Source organism: Rhincodon typus, chromosome 20 (assembly GCF_021869965.1).
Source record: "Rhincodon typus isolate 14 chromosome 20, sRhiTyp1.1, whole genome shotgun sequence".
NCBI lineage: Eukaryota > Metazoa > Chordata > Chondrichthyes > Orectolobiformes > Rhincodontidae > Rhincodon > Rhincodon typus.
Genome location: NC_063351.1, coordinates 15,763,032 through 15,778,435, shown reverse-complemented (window position 1 = coordinate 15,778,435; position 15,404 = coordinate 15,763,032). Strand labels below are relative to the sequence as shown.

Here is a 15,404-nt window from a genome sequence, read left to right as displayed (position 1 = left end):
ATCTGCTCCTATGACGCTGCTTGGCCTGCTGTGTTCATCCAGCCCTGCACCTTGTTGTCTCATGGTATCTTATGTGGCTGGTCCAGTTTAGTACTGGTCAGTGGTAACTTGTAGTATTTGGTGTTGGATTCAGCAGTCATAATGTCAATGCAAGTCAAGGCAAAATTTTTAGATTATCTAACAATTTTTTTATCGCCTGGCATTTGCATCCCAATCATTTTAACTAATGTTCTAACCTTTGGTACTTGCTAGCAAATACTGTATGGATGTTCCAACTAGTCTCTGTCATTTTACCTTTTGAAATTTAGTCTTTTGTTCATGTTTGGACCAGGGTTGTAATGAAGTCTGGAACTGAGTAGTCTTGACAGAGACTAGACAGAGCATTACTGAGCAGGTTACTGATGAGTAAATGGTTTCTGATAGCTCAGGAAAGAATACTAAGGGGGTGATAATTGTTCTGGCTTTTTGTGAATAGTACATACCTAGGTAATTTTACATGTGGTTAATAGATGTCAGTATTGTAGCTGCATGGGATAGCTTAGCCAGAGATGTGGCTAGCTCTGGGGCACGAGTCTTATGAGCTGCAGCTGGACTGTTGTTGAGGCCTGTAAGTTTTGTTAGTGCCAAGGTGCTTCATCACTTCTTGGTATCACCGGAGTTGTCATGTGAGTGCAGCTGTTGTCGGGACCTGTCTACGCTTGACATGAAGGGACATGTCAGTTCAATTCTTGAACTGAGAACGAGGGTGTAGTGTCTTTTTCTTCATTCACCAATGTCAAAGGGAAGCAGAAGCACATCTGATTTCATTCCATTCACAATTTTTCTGAAACCAAAACAGAAATTGTTGGAGAAACTCCGCATCTGTGGGAAGAAAGTGGAGTTAACATTTCGAGTCCAGTGACTCTTTATCAGAACTGTTAGTAGCTGGGGAAAAATGATATTTATTCTGAAGCCAAAGTTGGAAGTGGTGAGGTGACTAGAGAGAGAAAAAGAGATCTGAAAGGGGGAGGTAAACAAGGAGATTGTGGATAGCAGGCTAGGACAGAGGAAAAGCAGAACTAGCGATAATAAGAGTGAAAAGTAGGAGAAAATGAGTCGCATTGAGTACAGCTCATCCAATGTGGTAATGGGCTTTTGGAGTACGTTAGAATGGGTGCCTGTGCTGAAAGCAATCCATGATGCAATAGGACTGGATGTGGGTAGGTAAAAAAACTTGGGGAGATGTAATTGGGCTCTAAAGTTATTGAACTCAGTGGCTGCAGGATCACCATTTAGCAAATGAGATGGTGTTCTTCGAGCGTGCACTGAAGCTTGCTGGAACACTGCAGCAGGTCTATGACGGAAATGTTGGCCACGCAACATGGTGGTGTGTCGAAGTGGTAGGCAAATGGAAGCTCCAGATCAGTTTTGCAGGCAGAACGTAGGTGTTCTGCAAAGCAGTCACCCAGTTTGTGTTTCATCTCCCCAATGTAGAGGAGACCACGTTGTGAACAGTGAATACAGTAGACTAGGTTGAATGAAGGATAGGAAAAATACTGCTTCTTTTGCAAGGAGTATCTAGGGTCTTGGATGATGAGGAGGGAGGAGGTATCTGGGCAAGTATTGCATCTTCTGTGATTGCATGGGAAGATACCTTGAGGGTGTGAGAAGATGCTGGTAATAGAGGAAGACTAGACCAGAAATACCCGAAAGGAACAGTCCCTGCAGAATAACAGGGGAGCGAACTGTGTATCTGGTTGTGGCATCCTGTTGGAGATGACCGAAACTCTTACAATCTTTTGGATACAGAGGATAATGGGGTGGTAAGTGAGGACCGGAGGGGGCCCTATCATTGTTGTGGGAGGGAAGGGAAGGGGTGGGGATACAAATGTGGAAGATGAGTCACACACGGCTAAGGTTGACCAAGTATTGGGGAATCCATGATTTGAGGAAAAGGTGGATGGTTTTGAAGCCCATGTACAAAAGGTAGCATCACCAGAACAGATGAGATGGAGAAACTGGGAGGGTGCGATGAAGTCCTTACAACCTCCTACCCTGCTTCCTGTATTGTTAAGGTAACTGTGGAAGTATATGGGTTTGTAGTGTACGTTGGTGGCCTATCCCCAGAAATGAAAACGGTGGTCACGGAATGGAGGAGTCTGAGATGGACCAGACAAAGGTGAGGGCAGGGTGGAGGTTGGAAGTAAAATTGATAAATTTTTTTCTAATTCTGAATCAGAGGGAAGTGACAATGATGATGTCATCAATATACCCTAGAAAGAGATGTGGGGAGGTACTGGCACAGGACTGGAACAAGGAATGTACCATTTACCCCACAAAGAGACAGGCATCACTGGAACCCATGCATGTACCCATAGCCACACTTTTGACCTGAAGAACATGAGAGGACTTAAAAAGAGAAGTTGTTCAAAGGGAGGATGAGCTTGGCCGGGTGGAGGATGCTGGTGATGGATGGAGATGGTTCAGGCTGCCTTTCCAGGAAGAAGTGGTAGGCTTAAGACTGTCCTTATAGGGGATGAATGTGTAAAGGGATTGCACATCCATAGTGAAGTGGAGGTGGCTGCTGCCTGCAAACTGGAAGTTTTGAAGCTAATATAAAGCGTCAGAAGAATTACTAATGTAAGTGGAGAGGGACGGGACAAGGGAAGAAAAAAAATAGAGTTGAGATGGGAAGAAATAAATCCTGTGGGGCAGGAATAGGCAGAAACAATGGGTCTGCCCAGTCAAATCTGTTTGTTGATTTTGGGATTAAACAGAAGTAGGCTCTACAGGCGTGGGAAGCTATGAGCTAGGAGGCTGTTGCAGGGAGATCCCCAGATGAGAGGAGGTTGAAGTGGACACAATGGCCTGATGCTCAATAGTGGGGTCATGGTCCAGGGAGCGATAGGAGGAGGCGTCTGAGAGCTGACACTCTCCCTCTGTGATGTAGAGACACCAGGCAATAGCAGCACCATCCTTCGTCGGCAGGCTTGATAACAAAGTCGGGATTAGATCGGAGAGCGCGGAGTGTAGTCAGTTTGAATGGGTGAGGGGGGCAGAGATGCTGAGGCGACTGACATCACGCCGACAGTTCTCCATCAACAGGTCAAATGCAGGGAGAGGCACAAGTGGAGGGAGAGTATTAGAGGTGGATGAAGTCAACTGTGGAGTGGACAGAGGACTCTTCAGCAATGTCCAGTGAGATACCACATATTCCCCTCTGCTTGGGGAGATGAAACGCAGACTGGGTGACTGCTTTGCAGACCACCTACGTTCTACCTGCAGAAATAGCCCAGATCTTGCAGTTGCCTGGCACTTCAACACACCGTGCTCCCTGGCCAATATTTCTGTCCGTGGGCTTGCTGCAGTGTTCCAGCAAGCCTCGGCACAAGCTCAAAGAACGTCATCTCATTTTCCACTTGGTGACACTGCATCCTCCAGAACTTGATGAGTTCAATAACTTTAGAGTCCAATTCCATCTTGCCATGATTTTTACCTACCCACATCCATCCTGTTATGATAAGGGTTGTTTTTAGCACAGTCACCCATTCTAACATGCTCCAGAGCCCATTATCACATTTATATGGGTTGCATTCAGTACATATCACCCATTTTCTACTACTCTTCACTCTTTTATTATCACTTATTCTGCTTTTCTTCAGTCCTGACCTGCTATACATAATCTCCTTGCTTACCTCCCACTATCATCTCTGTTTCACTGTCTGGGCTCCATCTCTGCCTATCCAATCACGTCACCTCCTACCCTGTCCCCGACTTTGGCTTCAGCTACTAATAAAAGTACTGATAAAGAGTCAGTGGACTTGAAATGTTAACTCTGCTTTCTTGTCACAGATGCTGCCAGATCTGCTGAGTTTCTCCAGCATCTACAGTTCTTTGTCTCATTTTACACAATTTATTTTGATGTCGTCAGAACATTTGGAGCTTCAGTCACAGTGCCATACTATTAGTCTGCTTAGTAGATCGCACATTTTATAGCAAAGCAAGATTTAGCTATTTGGACTCCAGACTCCCTTACTCTGCAACCCCCTGTTGTGCTTCAGTTAGAGAGGCTAGTTTTAAGTGCAAACATTTTCACATTTCAGTTTAAAAATAGCAAGGTGTTTTTGATGTATGCTATTCTTAGATCCTTAGCTCTACTAGCTTCGTAATGTTTCAAATCTGTAGCGATTTATTCTTACAAAACGAATCGTCGAATAATCAAGACCGCAAACAACAGTGCTCACTTACTTTGAATCTCTGGACTTTGCAAAACAGTCTAGCTTAAGTGATGTATGAATTTTTCAGCCATTCTTCAGTTTTCCTTGAAGCAGTGCATGCTACTAGTTTTACCTCCTTCCTTTCTCAAGGCCAGTGGGAAAACCGCAGTGCAGCCATGTTCATGAGTACTGTACACTTGTGTTTTTATATTTTGTCATCACACTGTAAGTGCATGTGAACTTCTTTTGTTAAGAAGGAATTGAAAACTATACATTACGGTCTTTGTTTCACAATTTCAGTTTAACTGGCAGACACATTTAGAGCAGGTTGAGAGGAATAATTACAACAAACTCAATAGACTTCTAGGGGTGACTTCCCCAAACAAACAGTTATTTAGTCTGAAGCATACCTACCTTCAACTGAGCTTGATTGTTCATCAAGAAGAATGTTACTATAAATAATCTGAAAGAATTGTATGAATACACTGTCTTGCCCTTTGTCTTCAGCTTGTGCCATTTTTTCAAAGGGTAATGGCAAACATGTTCCAAGGGGTGCCCAGAGTGGTAGTCTATCTGGATGACATTGTGATCTCAGGAGCTACTGCAAATGAACATTATGGAGGGCTGCTTATGTCCTATTATGAAAGAGAGGAAGGGATAGACTAGAAAATGACAAGACAGTCAGTCTAGCCTTGGTGGTGGGTAAGTTATTAGTAAGAATTCTGAGGGACAGAATGCATCTGTACTTCTAGGGACATGAATTAATTGGGGATAGTTGGCATGGAATTAAGGGTATGACAAATTTGATTGAACTTTTTTGAGGTAATCTGGAATGTTGGAAAAGGTAATGCATTTAACTTGTTCTGTATGGACTTTCGCAAGGATTTTAATCGGGTCCCTTGTGGCAGACTGGTAGTAATAAGCCATGGGATCAAAGGCAAAGTTGGATCCAGTCTTGGCTGACAAGCAGGAAGCAAAAGTTAGAGGGATAGTTCTGAGAATAGAAGCCTGTTTCCAGTGTGCTTCCGCAAGGCTCTGTGTTGTGGTCCTTGCTATTTATAGTGTACAATAATGATTTGTACTAAAAAGTAGGGGCGTCCTACTTCAAGGGAACACACAAACAGTCAAATCCTGGTCTTCATAGATTTGTCACAAAAGGTAAACATTTTATTAAAGTACGCAACTTTCCCCCAATTTACCTGTCAAACCCAGACTAACTAAAAACACGGACCTGGTTTCTCTGATTAACAAGGACTGCTATTTATTTTTTTAAAAAAAATAGATTTAACCACTGGTAAAAATTGTGAATTGTTGACAAATAACTGTACTAATTAAACCTCTAACTCCTTCCTAAATCTCCCTTACATGTGTTGACAGACAGGAAAAAAAGCATTGATATGAATGGAGGTGGCAGGGGAATCTAGGAAACCAGTGCAATGGCCCCAGTCCACAGCATTCATTGAGATGATCCATTTGCTTGCCATGACTTGCTATTCTTTGAAGTCTCTCTTCTCCAGGTTCTTTTCACCTCTTTGCAGGGAGCACAGGTGATTGGTACATTAAGTCCACCAAAAAAAGGGGAGGCAATGACTTTGTGGTATTATTACTAGGTCATTTATCCAGAGACCCAGGTAATGTTTTGGAGAATGAGTTCAAATCTTGCAATGGCAGATAGTGGAATTTGAATTCAGTAAAAATCTGGAATCAAGAGTCTAATGATGACTGTGAAATGATTTCAAGGAAAGCCCATTTGGTTCATTAATGTCCTTTTAGGGAACAGCTGCCCTTATCTAGTCTGGCCTGCATGTGCTTTCAGACCCACAGCAATGTGACTCACACTTGGGCAGTGAGGGATGGGCAATGAATGCTTGCCAGTCAACGTGCCCAAATGCCATGAATGAATTTTTTTTTTTTTTTTTTTTTTTAAAAATCAAAAATACAGAAAAATAGAAAGATATAGTCTCTTTGGGTTGTATGATCCAGATGTTCACAGATGACATGAAAATTGGTAGGGTAGTAAATAGTGAGGAGGATCGCCATAACCTGGAGGAGGCTATCACCAGATCGGTCAGTTGAGCAGAGCAGTGGGAAATGGAATTCAATCCAGAAAAGTCTGAGATAATGTACTTTGGGAAGGCTAACATGGCAAAGAAATTAAATTTATAAATAGTAGAAACCTGGAAAGTACTTAACATCAGTGACCTTGATTTGCATATCCACAGATCCCTGAAGGTAGCAGGGCAAATAGATAATGTGGCTAAGAAGGCATGCCTTTACCCAAACATCTAACACAAGAGCAAGGATGCTAATACTGGAACACTTGTTAGGCCTCAACCAGAGTACTACATGCAGTTCTGGTCACCATGTTTTGGAAGGAGGTGATTGCAGTAGAGAGAGTACAGAAGAGATTTACAAGGATGCTGCTTGGGTTGGAGGATTTGAGCAGTGAGGATAGGTTGTGATTTGTTTTCCTTGGAGCAGCAAATGTTCAGAGGGGAACTGATAGAGAGATATAAGATTATGAGGACCATAGCTAAAGTGAATAAGAAGGTAATTCTTCAATGAATAGAAGGATTAATAACCAGGGATAATAGCCCCTGTCCCTAGCCTTAATTTCTACCCAACTTTTCTTTAGATTTAATTTTTATTCAAGGTGCTGGAAGTCTAGAACACATTGTCTAAAAAAGGGACTAAGTCAAAATCTTGTAACATTTTAAGCACTACATAGATATTCACTTGCATTGCCAGAGCCTTTTCATTTTAAATTCACTCCTGGGGTGTGGACATTGGTGGCCAGCATTTTTATTACCTATCCCTAGTTGCCCTTGAAGGTGGTCATGAGCTGCTACCTTGAACCACTGCAGACCACATGCTATAGGTTGACCCACAATGCTCTTAGGGAGAAAATTCCATGATTTTGACCCAGTGACAGTGAAGAAATGTTGAGTATATTTCCAAGACAGGACGCTGAGTGGCTTGGAGGGAACTTGCAAGTGGTGGTGTTCCCATTTATCTGCTGCTTTTGTCCTTCTGATGGAAGTGGTCATAGGTTTGGAAGAAGCTGTCTCAGGATCTTTAGTGAATTTTTGCAGTGCATCTTGTCGATAATATATACCACTGCTACTGAGCACAGGTGGTGGAGGGAGTGGCTGTGGTTCCAATCAAGTGGGCTGGTTCGTCAGGCTTCTTGAGTGTTGTTGGAGCTGCACCCATCAGGCAAGTGGGGAGTGTTCCATATAGTGGACTGGTTTTGAGGAGTCAGGAGGTGCGTTACTCGCCGCAGTATTCCTAGCTTCTGACCTCGTCTTGCAGCCACTATGTTTATGTGATGTGTCCAGTTGAGTTTCTGGTCAGTGGTGACTCCAAGGATGTTAATAGTGCAAGATTCAATGGTCATAACACCATTTAAATGTCAAGGGGTGGTAATGATATGGTCATTGCCTGGCATTTGTGTGACTTGAATGTTATTTACCAAATGTGAGCCCAAGCCTGGTATTGTCCAGATTTTTTTTTGCATTTGAATATGGACCGCTTCAATATCTTCGTTGAGAACGGTGCTGGGCATTGTGTATTTATTGGCGAGCGTTCCCACTTCTGACCTTTTTTATGATGGAGTGAAGGTCATTAATGAAGCAGCTGAAGATGGTTGGGCCTAGGGCGCTACCCTCAGGAATTCCTGCAGAGATGTCCTGGAGCTGAGATGACTGACCTCCAGCATCGACAACTATCTTCCTATGTGCCAGATATGACTCCAAGAGGCAGAGAGTTTGCTCCAATACCCATGGCTTCCAGTTTTGCTCGTGCTCCTTGATGCCCCACTTGGTCGAATGCAGCCTTGATGTCAAAGGCTGTCACTCTCAGCTCACCTCGGGAATTCAGCTCTTTTGTCCACTTTTAAACCAAGGCTGTAATGAGGTCAGGAGTTGAGTGGTCCTGGTGGAATTAAAATTGGGTGTCCCTGAGCAGGTTATTGCTGAGCCGGTGCTGCTTGAATGCGCTAATGACCCCCTTCTATCACTTTACAGATGATCGAGAGTAGACTGTTAGGCAGTATTTGGCCAGTTTGGATTTGTCCTGCTTTTTGTGCACAGGACATACCTGGGCAATTTTCCACATTGTCGGCTAAATGCCAGTGTTGTAACTGTGCTAGAACAGCTGGCTAGGGTAGAGAGAAGTTCTGGAGCATAAATCCTCGGTACTACTGCCAGAATGTTGTCAGGACCCATAGCCTTTGCAGTATCCAGTGCCTTCAATTGTTTGTTGATATCACGTAGAGTGAACCAAATTGGCTGAAGACTGGTATCTGTAATGCTTTGGACCATTGAAGGAGGCTGAAATGGATCATCCATTTGGCACTTCTGGCTAAAGATTGCTGCACCTGCTTCAGCCTTACCTTTTGCACTGATATGTTGGGCTCTCCTATCAATGAGGATGGGGCTGTTTATGGACCCTCCTCCTCCAGTGAGTTGTTTTAATTGCTTACTATCATTCACAATTGGATGTGGCAGGACAGCAGAGCTTGCATCTGATCTGTTGTTTATGGGATTGCTTAGCTTTGTCTATTGCTGCTTATGTTGTTTGGCATGCAAGTAATTTTTTTTTTTGGTAGCTTCACCAGGTTGACACCTCATTTTTAGGTATGCCTGGTGCTGGTCCTAGTCCTAGTATGCCCTCCTGAACTCTCCATTGAACTCCAGGGTTATGGACTGAAATTTCAAAAATGGGATTAGTGTTATCAGATCTATGTTTGCCAGTGTGAACAAGATGGGCCAAATGACCTCCTGTGCTATAAACGTGGATTTAATCTAATCTTAAAGACTCCGCCATACACACCTAAATGACTTCTGAAGGATTGTTCTGATGTCATTTTAGTTGTTGTTGTAATGTAACCTCAAAAAAAGCCCTATACTTCTCAGTGATCGAGGGATAAGTTTTTTTTTTTTTAAATGCTAGTCTAAAGGATGAGACATTAGGATGGTTTGTTGAAATTCTGGTCAGAGATCTGCCCTAGGATGACGAAAGGAGGTAAAGATGAAGTCAGTCTGGGAGGGGATACTGGTAACTGAAGGCACATTCCAAACAGTGAATGAAGAAATGAGTTTAAAAACTGGAGAGTTTGGTGACCGGTGAAGTAGGACCAGTAGGGCTGGATGATATCCCAACGTGGATTGAGGCTATGAAGTAAATTCAAACATGTTTATGAGCTCCTTAAATTTGAACCAGAGCAATAATTTCCAGATAGATCTGTTGCAATAATTATCAGTTTCATTTAAAAGTGAATTTCCTTCATGACCTTTATTTTTGTTTTCTATTCTCTACTATGGAATTTTGCAGGATGTCTTTGAAATGACTGTGGTTACAACATATGACCATTATTCACTGATTTCTAGGCACTATTACAGATGTCTTGGCAATTTCTTGGCTGTTGTTTCAAAATGATTTTTTTCTAAATGAAATGCTTCATGCTGCTTTACATATTGGCACAGCTGTCTTTGAATGGCCTTCCTATAAATGGAGATTAACGAATTTCATCTCTGAACATAGTTTGTACTTGTATATCATTGAAAGTTTGAAGATGTCTGTTAGGATGTTGCGTATTCATGGAGACACTGTAAGAGATCTTAGTGATCCAGCAATTCCAAAACGCCAAGAACAAATCATGTTCTTATGATCCCATCTTCCCTCTTGTCACCTCATTTTCTCCAGTGTTTGTCAAAACATCCCGCCCAAAGCAAATGCTCATAATGAGTGAGATTTTAAAAATCATTTTTATTTTCTTGCAGCTATACTGTTTTATTTAAAATCAATATCTTAAAATTTGGTATGGTATTTTGACAGGTTTGCCAGTCTACCCAAGTCAAAATTGGGTTCAGTGTTAAGAATTCTAATAATAAATCAAAAAAGTCTGAAATTTGAATTAAGTCAAAACATTAAAATTCTATTAAGGATTTTGAAATTATCCAGTAACTGTAAAATTATGGGAACAACACTAAACCGGTCGAGCTTGCTCTGTCATTAATAAGATCGTGGTTGATCAAACACTTAATGCCTTTCACCCACACTATCCCTATAATACTTCATGCTAATAATAAGGATAATCGAAAATTTATCAGTCTCTACTTTAAATATACTCAGATGTCCTTCAACAGCTCTCTTGGGTACACAATTCTATAGGTTTTTAACCCCAAATAAAAATCTCCTCTTGAAACTTCAATGGTGCCCCGGTTCTAGACTTCCTAACTAGTAGAAATGTTGCCTGTATCCACCCTGACATATTTGTAGGTTTCAATGAGACCACTTATTGTTCTTTGAAACTCTACATTCACTAAATTTTGAAGTTACAATCTGCTTCAGAAGAGTAATGATGGTAAATGTTGACAGTCCATTGTTAAAGACCCTTGCAAAATTGTTTTAGAACATCAGAGACAAAACTTTAGCGTTCCATCACAACCACTTTCAATCATCCAGATGACACTAACTTCTGTTAGGTTGTAAATTTGCAAATTGCTAATTATTGTCCAAGTAGTTGTTTTGAGATGTAAGCCTAGTTTGTAAGTGCTGGAACTTGCTCAATGTACTTTAGAACAATAGATAATTGAAGAATCAAATCTTAGCCTTCAGGAAAGGATGGAAAATTTCTATAAAGATCAAACTTTTAATATATTACAAACAAATAACAAGACAGGAAGAACAGTTGCAGGGAAAGATTTTAATTTACACAACTGCTTTTTCATGTCACTTGAGTGCTAAAAGAGTGCTTTCCAACCAAGGAAGTAGATTTGAACTGTAATCCCCAATTATAATACAGGCGAACTTGGCCACAAACCTTTATACACTGCAAGGTCCTGCAAAATAGAGCAAGTTAAATGACCAGATGATGCTTCAGTGGTGGTGGTATTTACAATGCTATGCCCACCCCTTCAAACGGTTTAGTTGGTCCTGTAACTGCCAGTTCGATGGAAAGACTGGACTTGTGCCATGATATATTAAGTACTTCTTCCAATGCCATGATTCTTGAGTACAATACTGAAGTGTCACTTAGATTTATGTGCTCGGATTTCAAGCTTGCGTAGTGTTGTGATTATATTTAAGTGAAAATAACATATAACTGAAAGCTATGCTAAATGAATCTTGCTACACTCTGGAAAGACATTAAGAAACATTATGAAAGATGTCTTTTTTTTAAACCAGAGGATAAAATATCCATTAAATTCAGCTGTTTTGATATGATTAAAAATCCTCCTATAGGAAAATTGATTTTTAAAAGTATTTCCAGAAGAAATTTTAGTTTTCCAGGCTGTTTGCAACTAACGCTGGAAGGGGGCTATCCACATCAGAGATCACTAGATCTTTATGCACTGTTTTCTTAAAGATCAGCTGAGAGCACCTTCACTTTACCTCTGGGAAATCTAGGCCAAGAAAAGGGGTGACTTTCTTGTTGTGAAACCTTTTTTGATTGATCCCTTCAGGTTGCTGACAGTCATATTTCATTCTCCAAAGGTTCAGCTTGACCACACTTCAAATGGGTATCCTCACTTGCCACGAGTTACATCTTAGGGTAGATTATGCAGGACGACATCATTCACTGACTGAAACAGCAAAATTTCAGACTTGCTTCCTTCTATGTGCCCTACTAGACTGCACTATAGCCACTTTGGACTAGTTGGACCTTGCTAGAAATCCCCAATGATGTACGGTAGGGAATGTACTATAGTTATAGTTGGAGAGGTGAGGTGAGATATGTTGGAGTGGAGGAGCAGTCCTGAAGAAGGGTAGTACCTGAAACGTTGACTACTCCTTTCCTCCAGATGCTGCCTGGCCTGCAGTATTCTTCCAGCTTCCTATTTGTCTACCTTGGATTCCAGCATCTGCAGATTTCGTCTCGAACTTGTTTTGCTGTTGTGCAAAGTCGTTGTTGTAGGTGACTTTGCCACATTAATAGGATGAAGAGCATTGAGCTGTCCTCCTCTGTATTCACCACCATTCTGAGCTGTTGTTCAATCCTGGATGTGAGCAATAGTTGTATGATTGACCTATTTAAACTGAATCAAGACAAAGTTATATTGTAACTCAATTTGGCACACGGTAGAAGTATCATTTATTGAGCGTATGCATCAAATTCATGAGTTCAGTTGTAAAAGTAAGATTGCTTGCATTTTTTTTTCTCTCTTTACGTGGCTAAGCAGATTGGTTGAATTTTTTTTTATTCCAACTTAATTGATTAACCTTCAGTCATAACACCCATGGGAAGGACTACAGTGTAATCTTTTAATGTCAATATCATAATAAATTTGAATTGCTTGTTTTAATTTATACGTAAGGACTATGACCTCCAATCAAGGAAATATTGAGGGATATTTTTTAAAATAATCCTTTTCTTTTTGGAAAATATAGGTATTAACATATTTACGCAGCCCTAACTGGGACACTCGTATTGCAGCTGGCCAAGCAGTAGAAGCTATTGTGAAGAATGTAACTGAATGGAACCCTACTCCAAAGATAAAACAAGGTATTGCCATTCTCTGTATTCATGAAGATAACTATTTTTAACCAAGTTAAATATAGTAATTTTCCTTCTTTAAATCATAGATTTCACTTTTTTGAAATGATGGAACCAATATATACCACACTATCAACTTATCATGACCTATTACCAACAATGGACTAACAATGCATGAGTATTTATTTAATAGCAATCATAAAATTATGATAATGGCGTTTCAAAGAAAAATGAACTGCTCGGATACAGGTGACTTCAATGGGATAAAACAAAGACTGTCCATAGATAACTAGATGAATTTGTAAATTGAAAATGGTGCATGTCATTCCTCCATTCTAAGAACACTTACCAATGCCAGAAACTAGTGAAATATGTAACGGAAATTACTGAGGATGCTGGGAATCTGAAACAAACAAAGAGAATGCTGGAGAAACACACCATCTGTGGAGAGTTGATGTTTTGCGTTCAGTACAGTACTATTTCATGATAGGGAATTATAAACTAGTTAGCCTGACATCTATTATTGGGAAATTTGTTAAGATTAGTTAGGATTTGGTGAGTGACCACCTTGAAAATTTTCAGGTGATTATAGACTTGGCTTGAATTTCTAAAGGATAGATCATGCTTGACAAATTTGATTGGATGCTTTTGAAGGGGTGACTAAATTTAATGTACAGGAAACTATGTATAGGTATTTTTATAGAGTTCCAGAATGCATTTGATGTTGTCCATCGGAATAGCTTGAAGTTGAAGCTGGTGTGTTTGAAGGCAATTTATTGACTTAGTTAAGAATTTATCTGAGTGGCAGGAGTCAGAGCATAAGGACAATGAGCGGTAGAATTTGACTAATCTTCTCCGTGATGTGGCCTCAACTGTTCATTGTTTTTGTTAACAACTTTGTTAATTGGATGGAAAACCATACACAAATTTGCAGTTGATATTGTTGGGATTATAAATTGTGTAGATAGAAACTATATTAGAGAATCAAAGAAATGTTATGACACAAAGTGAGGCCATTCATTCAATTATGTATACCTCAGCTCTCCAATGAGCATCATGACTTAGTACTGTTCTCCTTTATCCAATACCATGCGGTGTCTTGTCGGTTGTTGATGGTGTTGTTACGTGCTTAGCATGTACCTTTGCACTGCAGCTATTGAGGGATTCTTCAAGTTGCATTCACAAAACCATTGTACTAAGAATGCCTAATGCTTTTTACCACGTAGAATTCTTCAAAGTTTGAATTAATGGTTGAATTACAGAAAGTCAGAAGAGTTCGGCTAACTGAGTAGCTTGCAAAGAGCCAACTTTAAAGTGATGGGGTAAATGACCTCCTTTTGTCTTGTAACTGTTGCTGATTTCTGTAGCTCAGTTGAGCTTCAGGTTTAACTTTTTTTTTGTATCCTGTTGTACTTGTGTCCATAACTACTATCTGTCCAGAACTAATTATATGGAAAGCAAATTCACTGTTATGAAAGTGAATATAAGGTGTCATTAGATGGGCTTGCAATTTTCTTTCCAAAGCTTAGAAGTAAAAATCAATAATAATTACTCAATTTTTGGTCAATATGGATTGTTATATTAGTTTCTGTAATTATTTATCATTTCTGCTGAATTTAATTTTAGAGCCTGTTGCACAAATTTCAACAGATGAAGCATCTTTGGATCGTTTGAGCTTTGATAGATTTGATATATCACGGCTTTTGAAACATGGAGCATCTCTTCTGGGCTCTGCTGGTGCAGAGTTTGAGATCCAACATGAGAAATCAGGTACATTTTGATTCTTAAATTATATGTACACTTCATTGAATTGTGTGTTTTAAGCTTTATTCCATGATTTGTAAAAGATATAATGCCTAAGATAACAATCTTAAAAAGCAGAACTTCTAAGGCAGTAGAATCAGAATTACTGCCTGGACCACATGCAAGTAAGTATAGAAATAGGCAGATTGAGCGATAAGCAGATGGCTAGAAAATTTGGTGCAGGAGGGACCGCTTTAGATTTCTCGGGCATTGATACCAGTTATAGCATTATAGTCGTACAGCATGGAAACTGATCTTTTGGTCCAACTAGTCCACACTGATCATGTTCCCAAACTAAACTAGTCCCACTGACCTATATCCCTCCAAACCTTTCCTATTCATTTAAAATGTCGTAACCACATTTAAATGTTGTAACCACACCTGCATCTACCACTTCCTCTGGCAGTTCATTCTACACATGAACCACTCTGTTGTTTGTTTTTAAGAAAAAGGTTGCCCCTCATGTGCTTTTAAACTTTTTCCTCTCACCTTAAAAATATGCCCCCTGATTTTAAACTCCCCCACCCTAGGGAAAAGACCTTTTTTGTAATTCACCTTATGCCCCTCATGCTTTTACAAATCTCTGTAAGGTCACCCCTCAACCTCCTGCACTCTAGAAAAAGTCCCAGTCTATCTAGAGACAACAAGGTGCAGGGCTGGATGAACACAGCAGGCCAAGCAGCATCATAGGAGCAGAGAGGCTGACGTTTCGGGCCTAGACCCTTCATCAGAAAAGGGGGGAGGGGAAGGGGGTTTTGAAATAAATAGGGAGAGAGTGGGAGGCGGATAGAAGATGGATAGAGGAGAGGATAGGTGGAGAAGAAACAAACAGGTCGAAGAGGCGGGGATGGGGCCAGGAAAGGTGAGTGTAGGTAGGGAGTTAGGAAGGGGATAGGTCAGTCCAG

At 40.6% G+C, this 15,404-nt stretch overlaps 1 protein-coding gene across 1 annotated transcript in view; it reads left to right on the top strand.

The window, feature by feature from the left end:
* The first annotated feature begins 9,208 nt into the window (after nt 1-9,208).
* Nucleotides 9,209-15,404, top strand: part of btaf1 (BTAF1 RNA polymerase II, B-TFIID transcription factor-associated) — a 102,428-nt gene continuing 96,232 nt past the window's right edge. The window contains exons 1-3 of the mRNA XM_048609172.1: nt 9,209-9,232; nt 12,591-12,705; nt 14,323-14,466. Of these exons, the coding sequence (XP_048465129.1) occupies nt 9,209-9,232; nt 12,591-12,705; nt 14,323-14,466 (283 nt within the window). The remainder of the gene's footprint in view (nt 9,233-12,590; nt 12,706-14,322; nt 14,467-15,404) is intronic.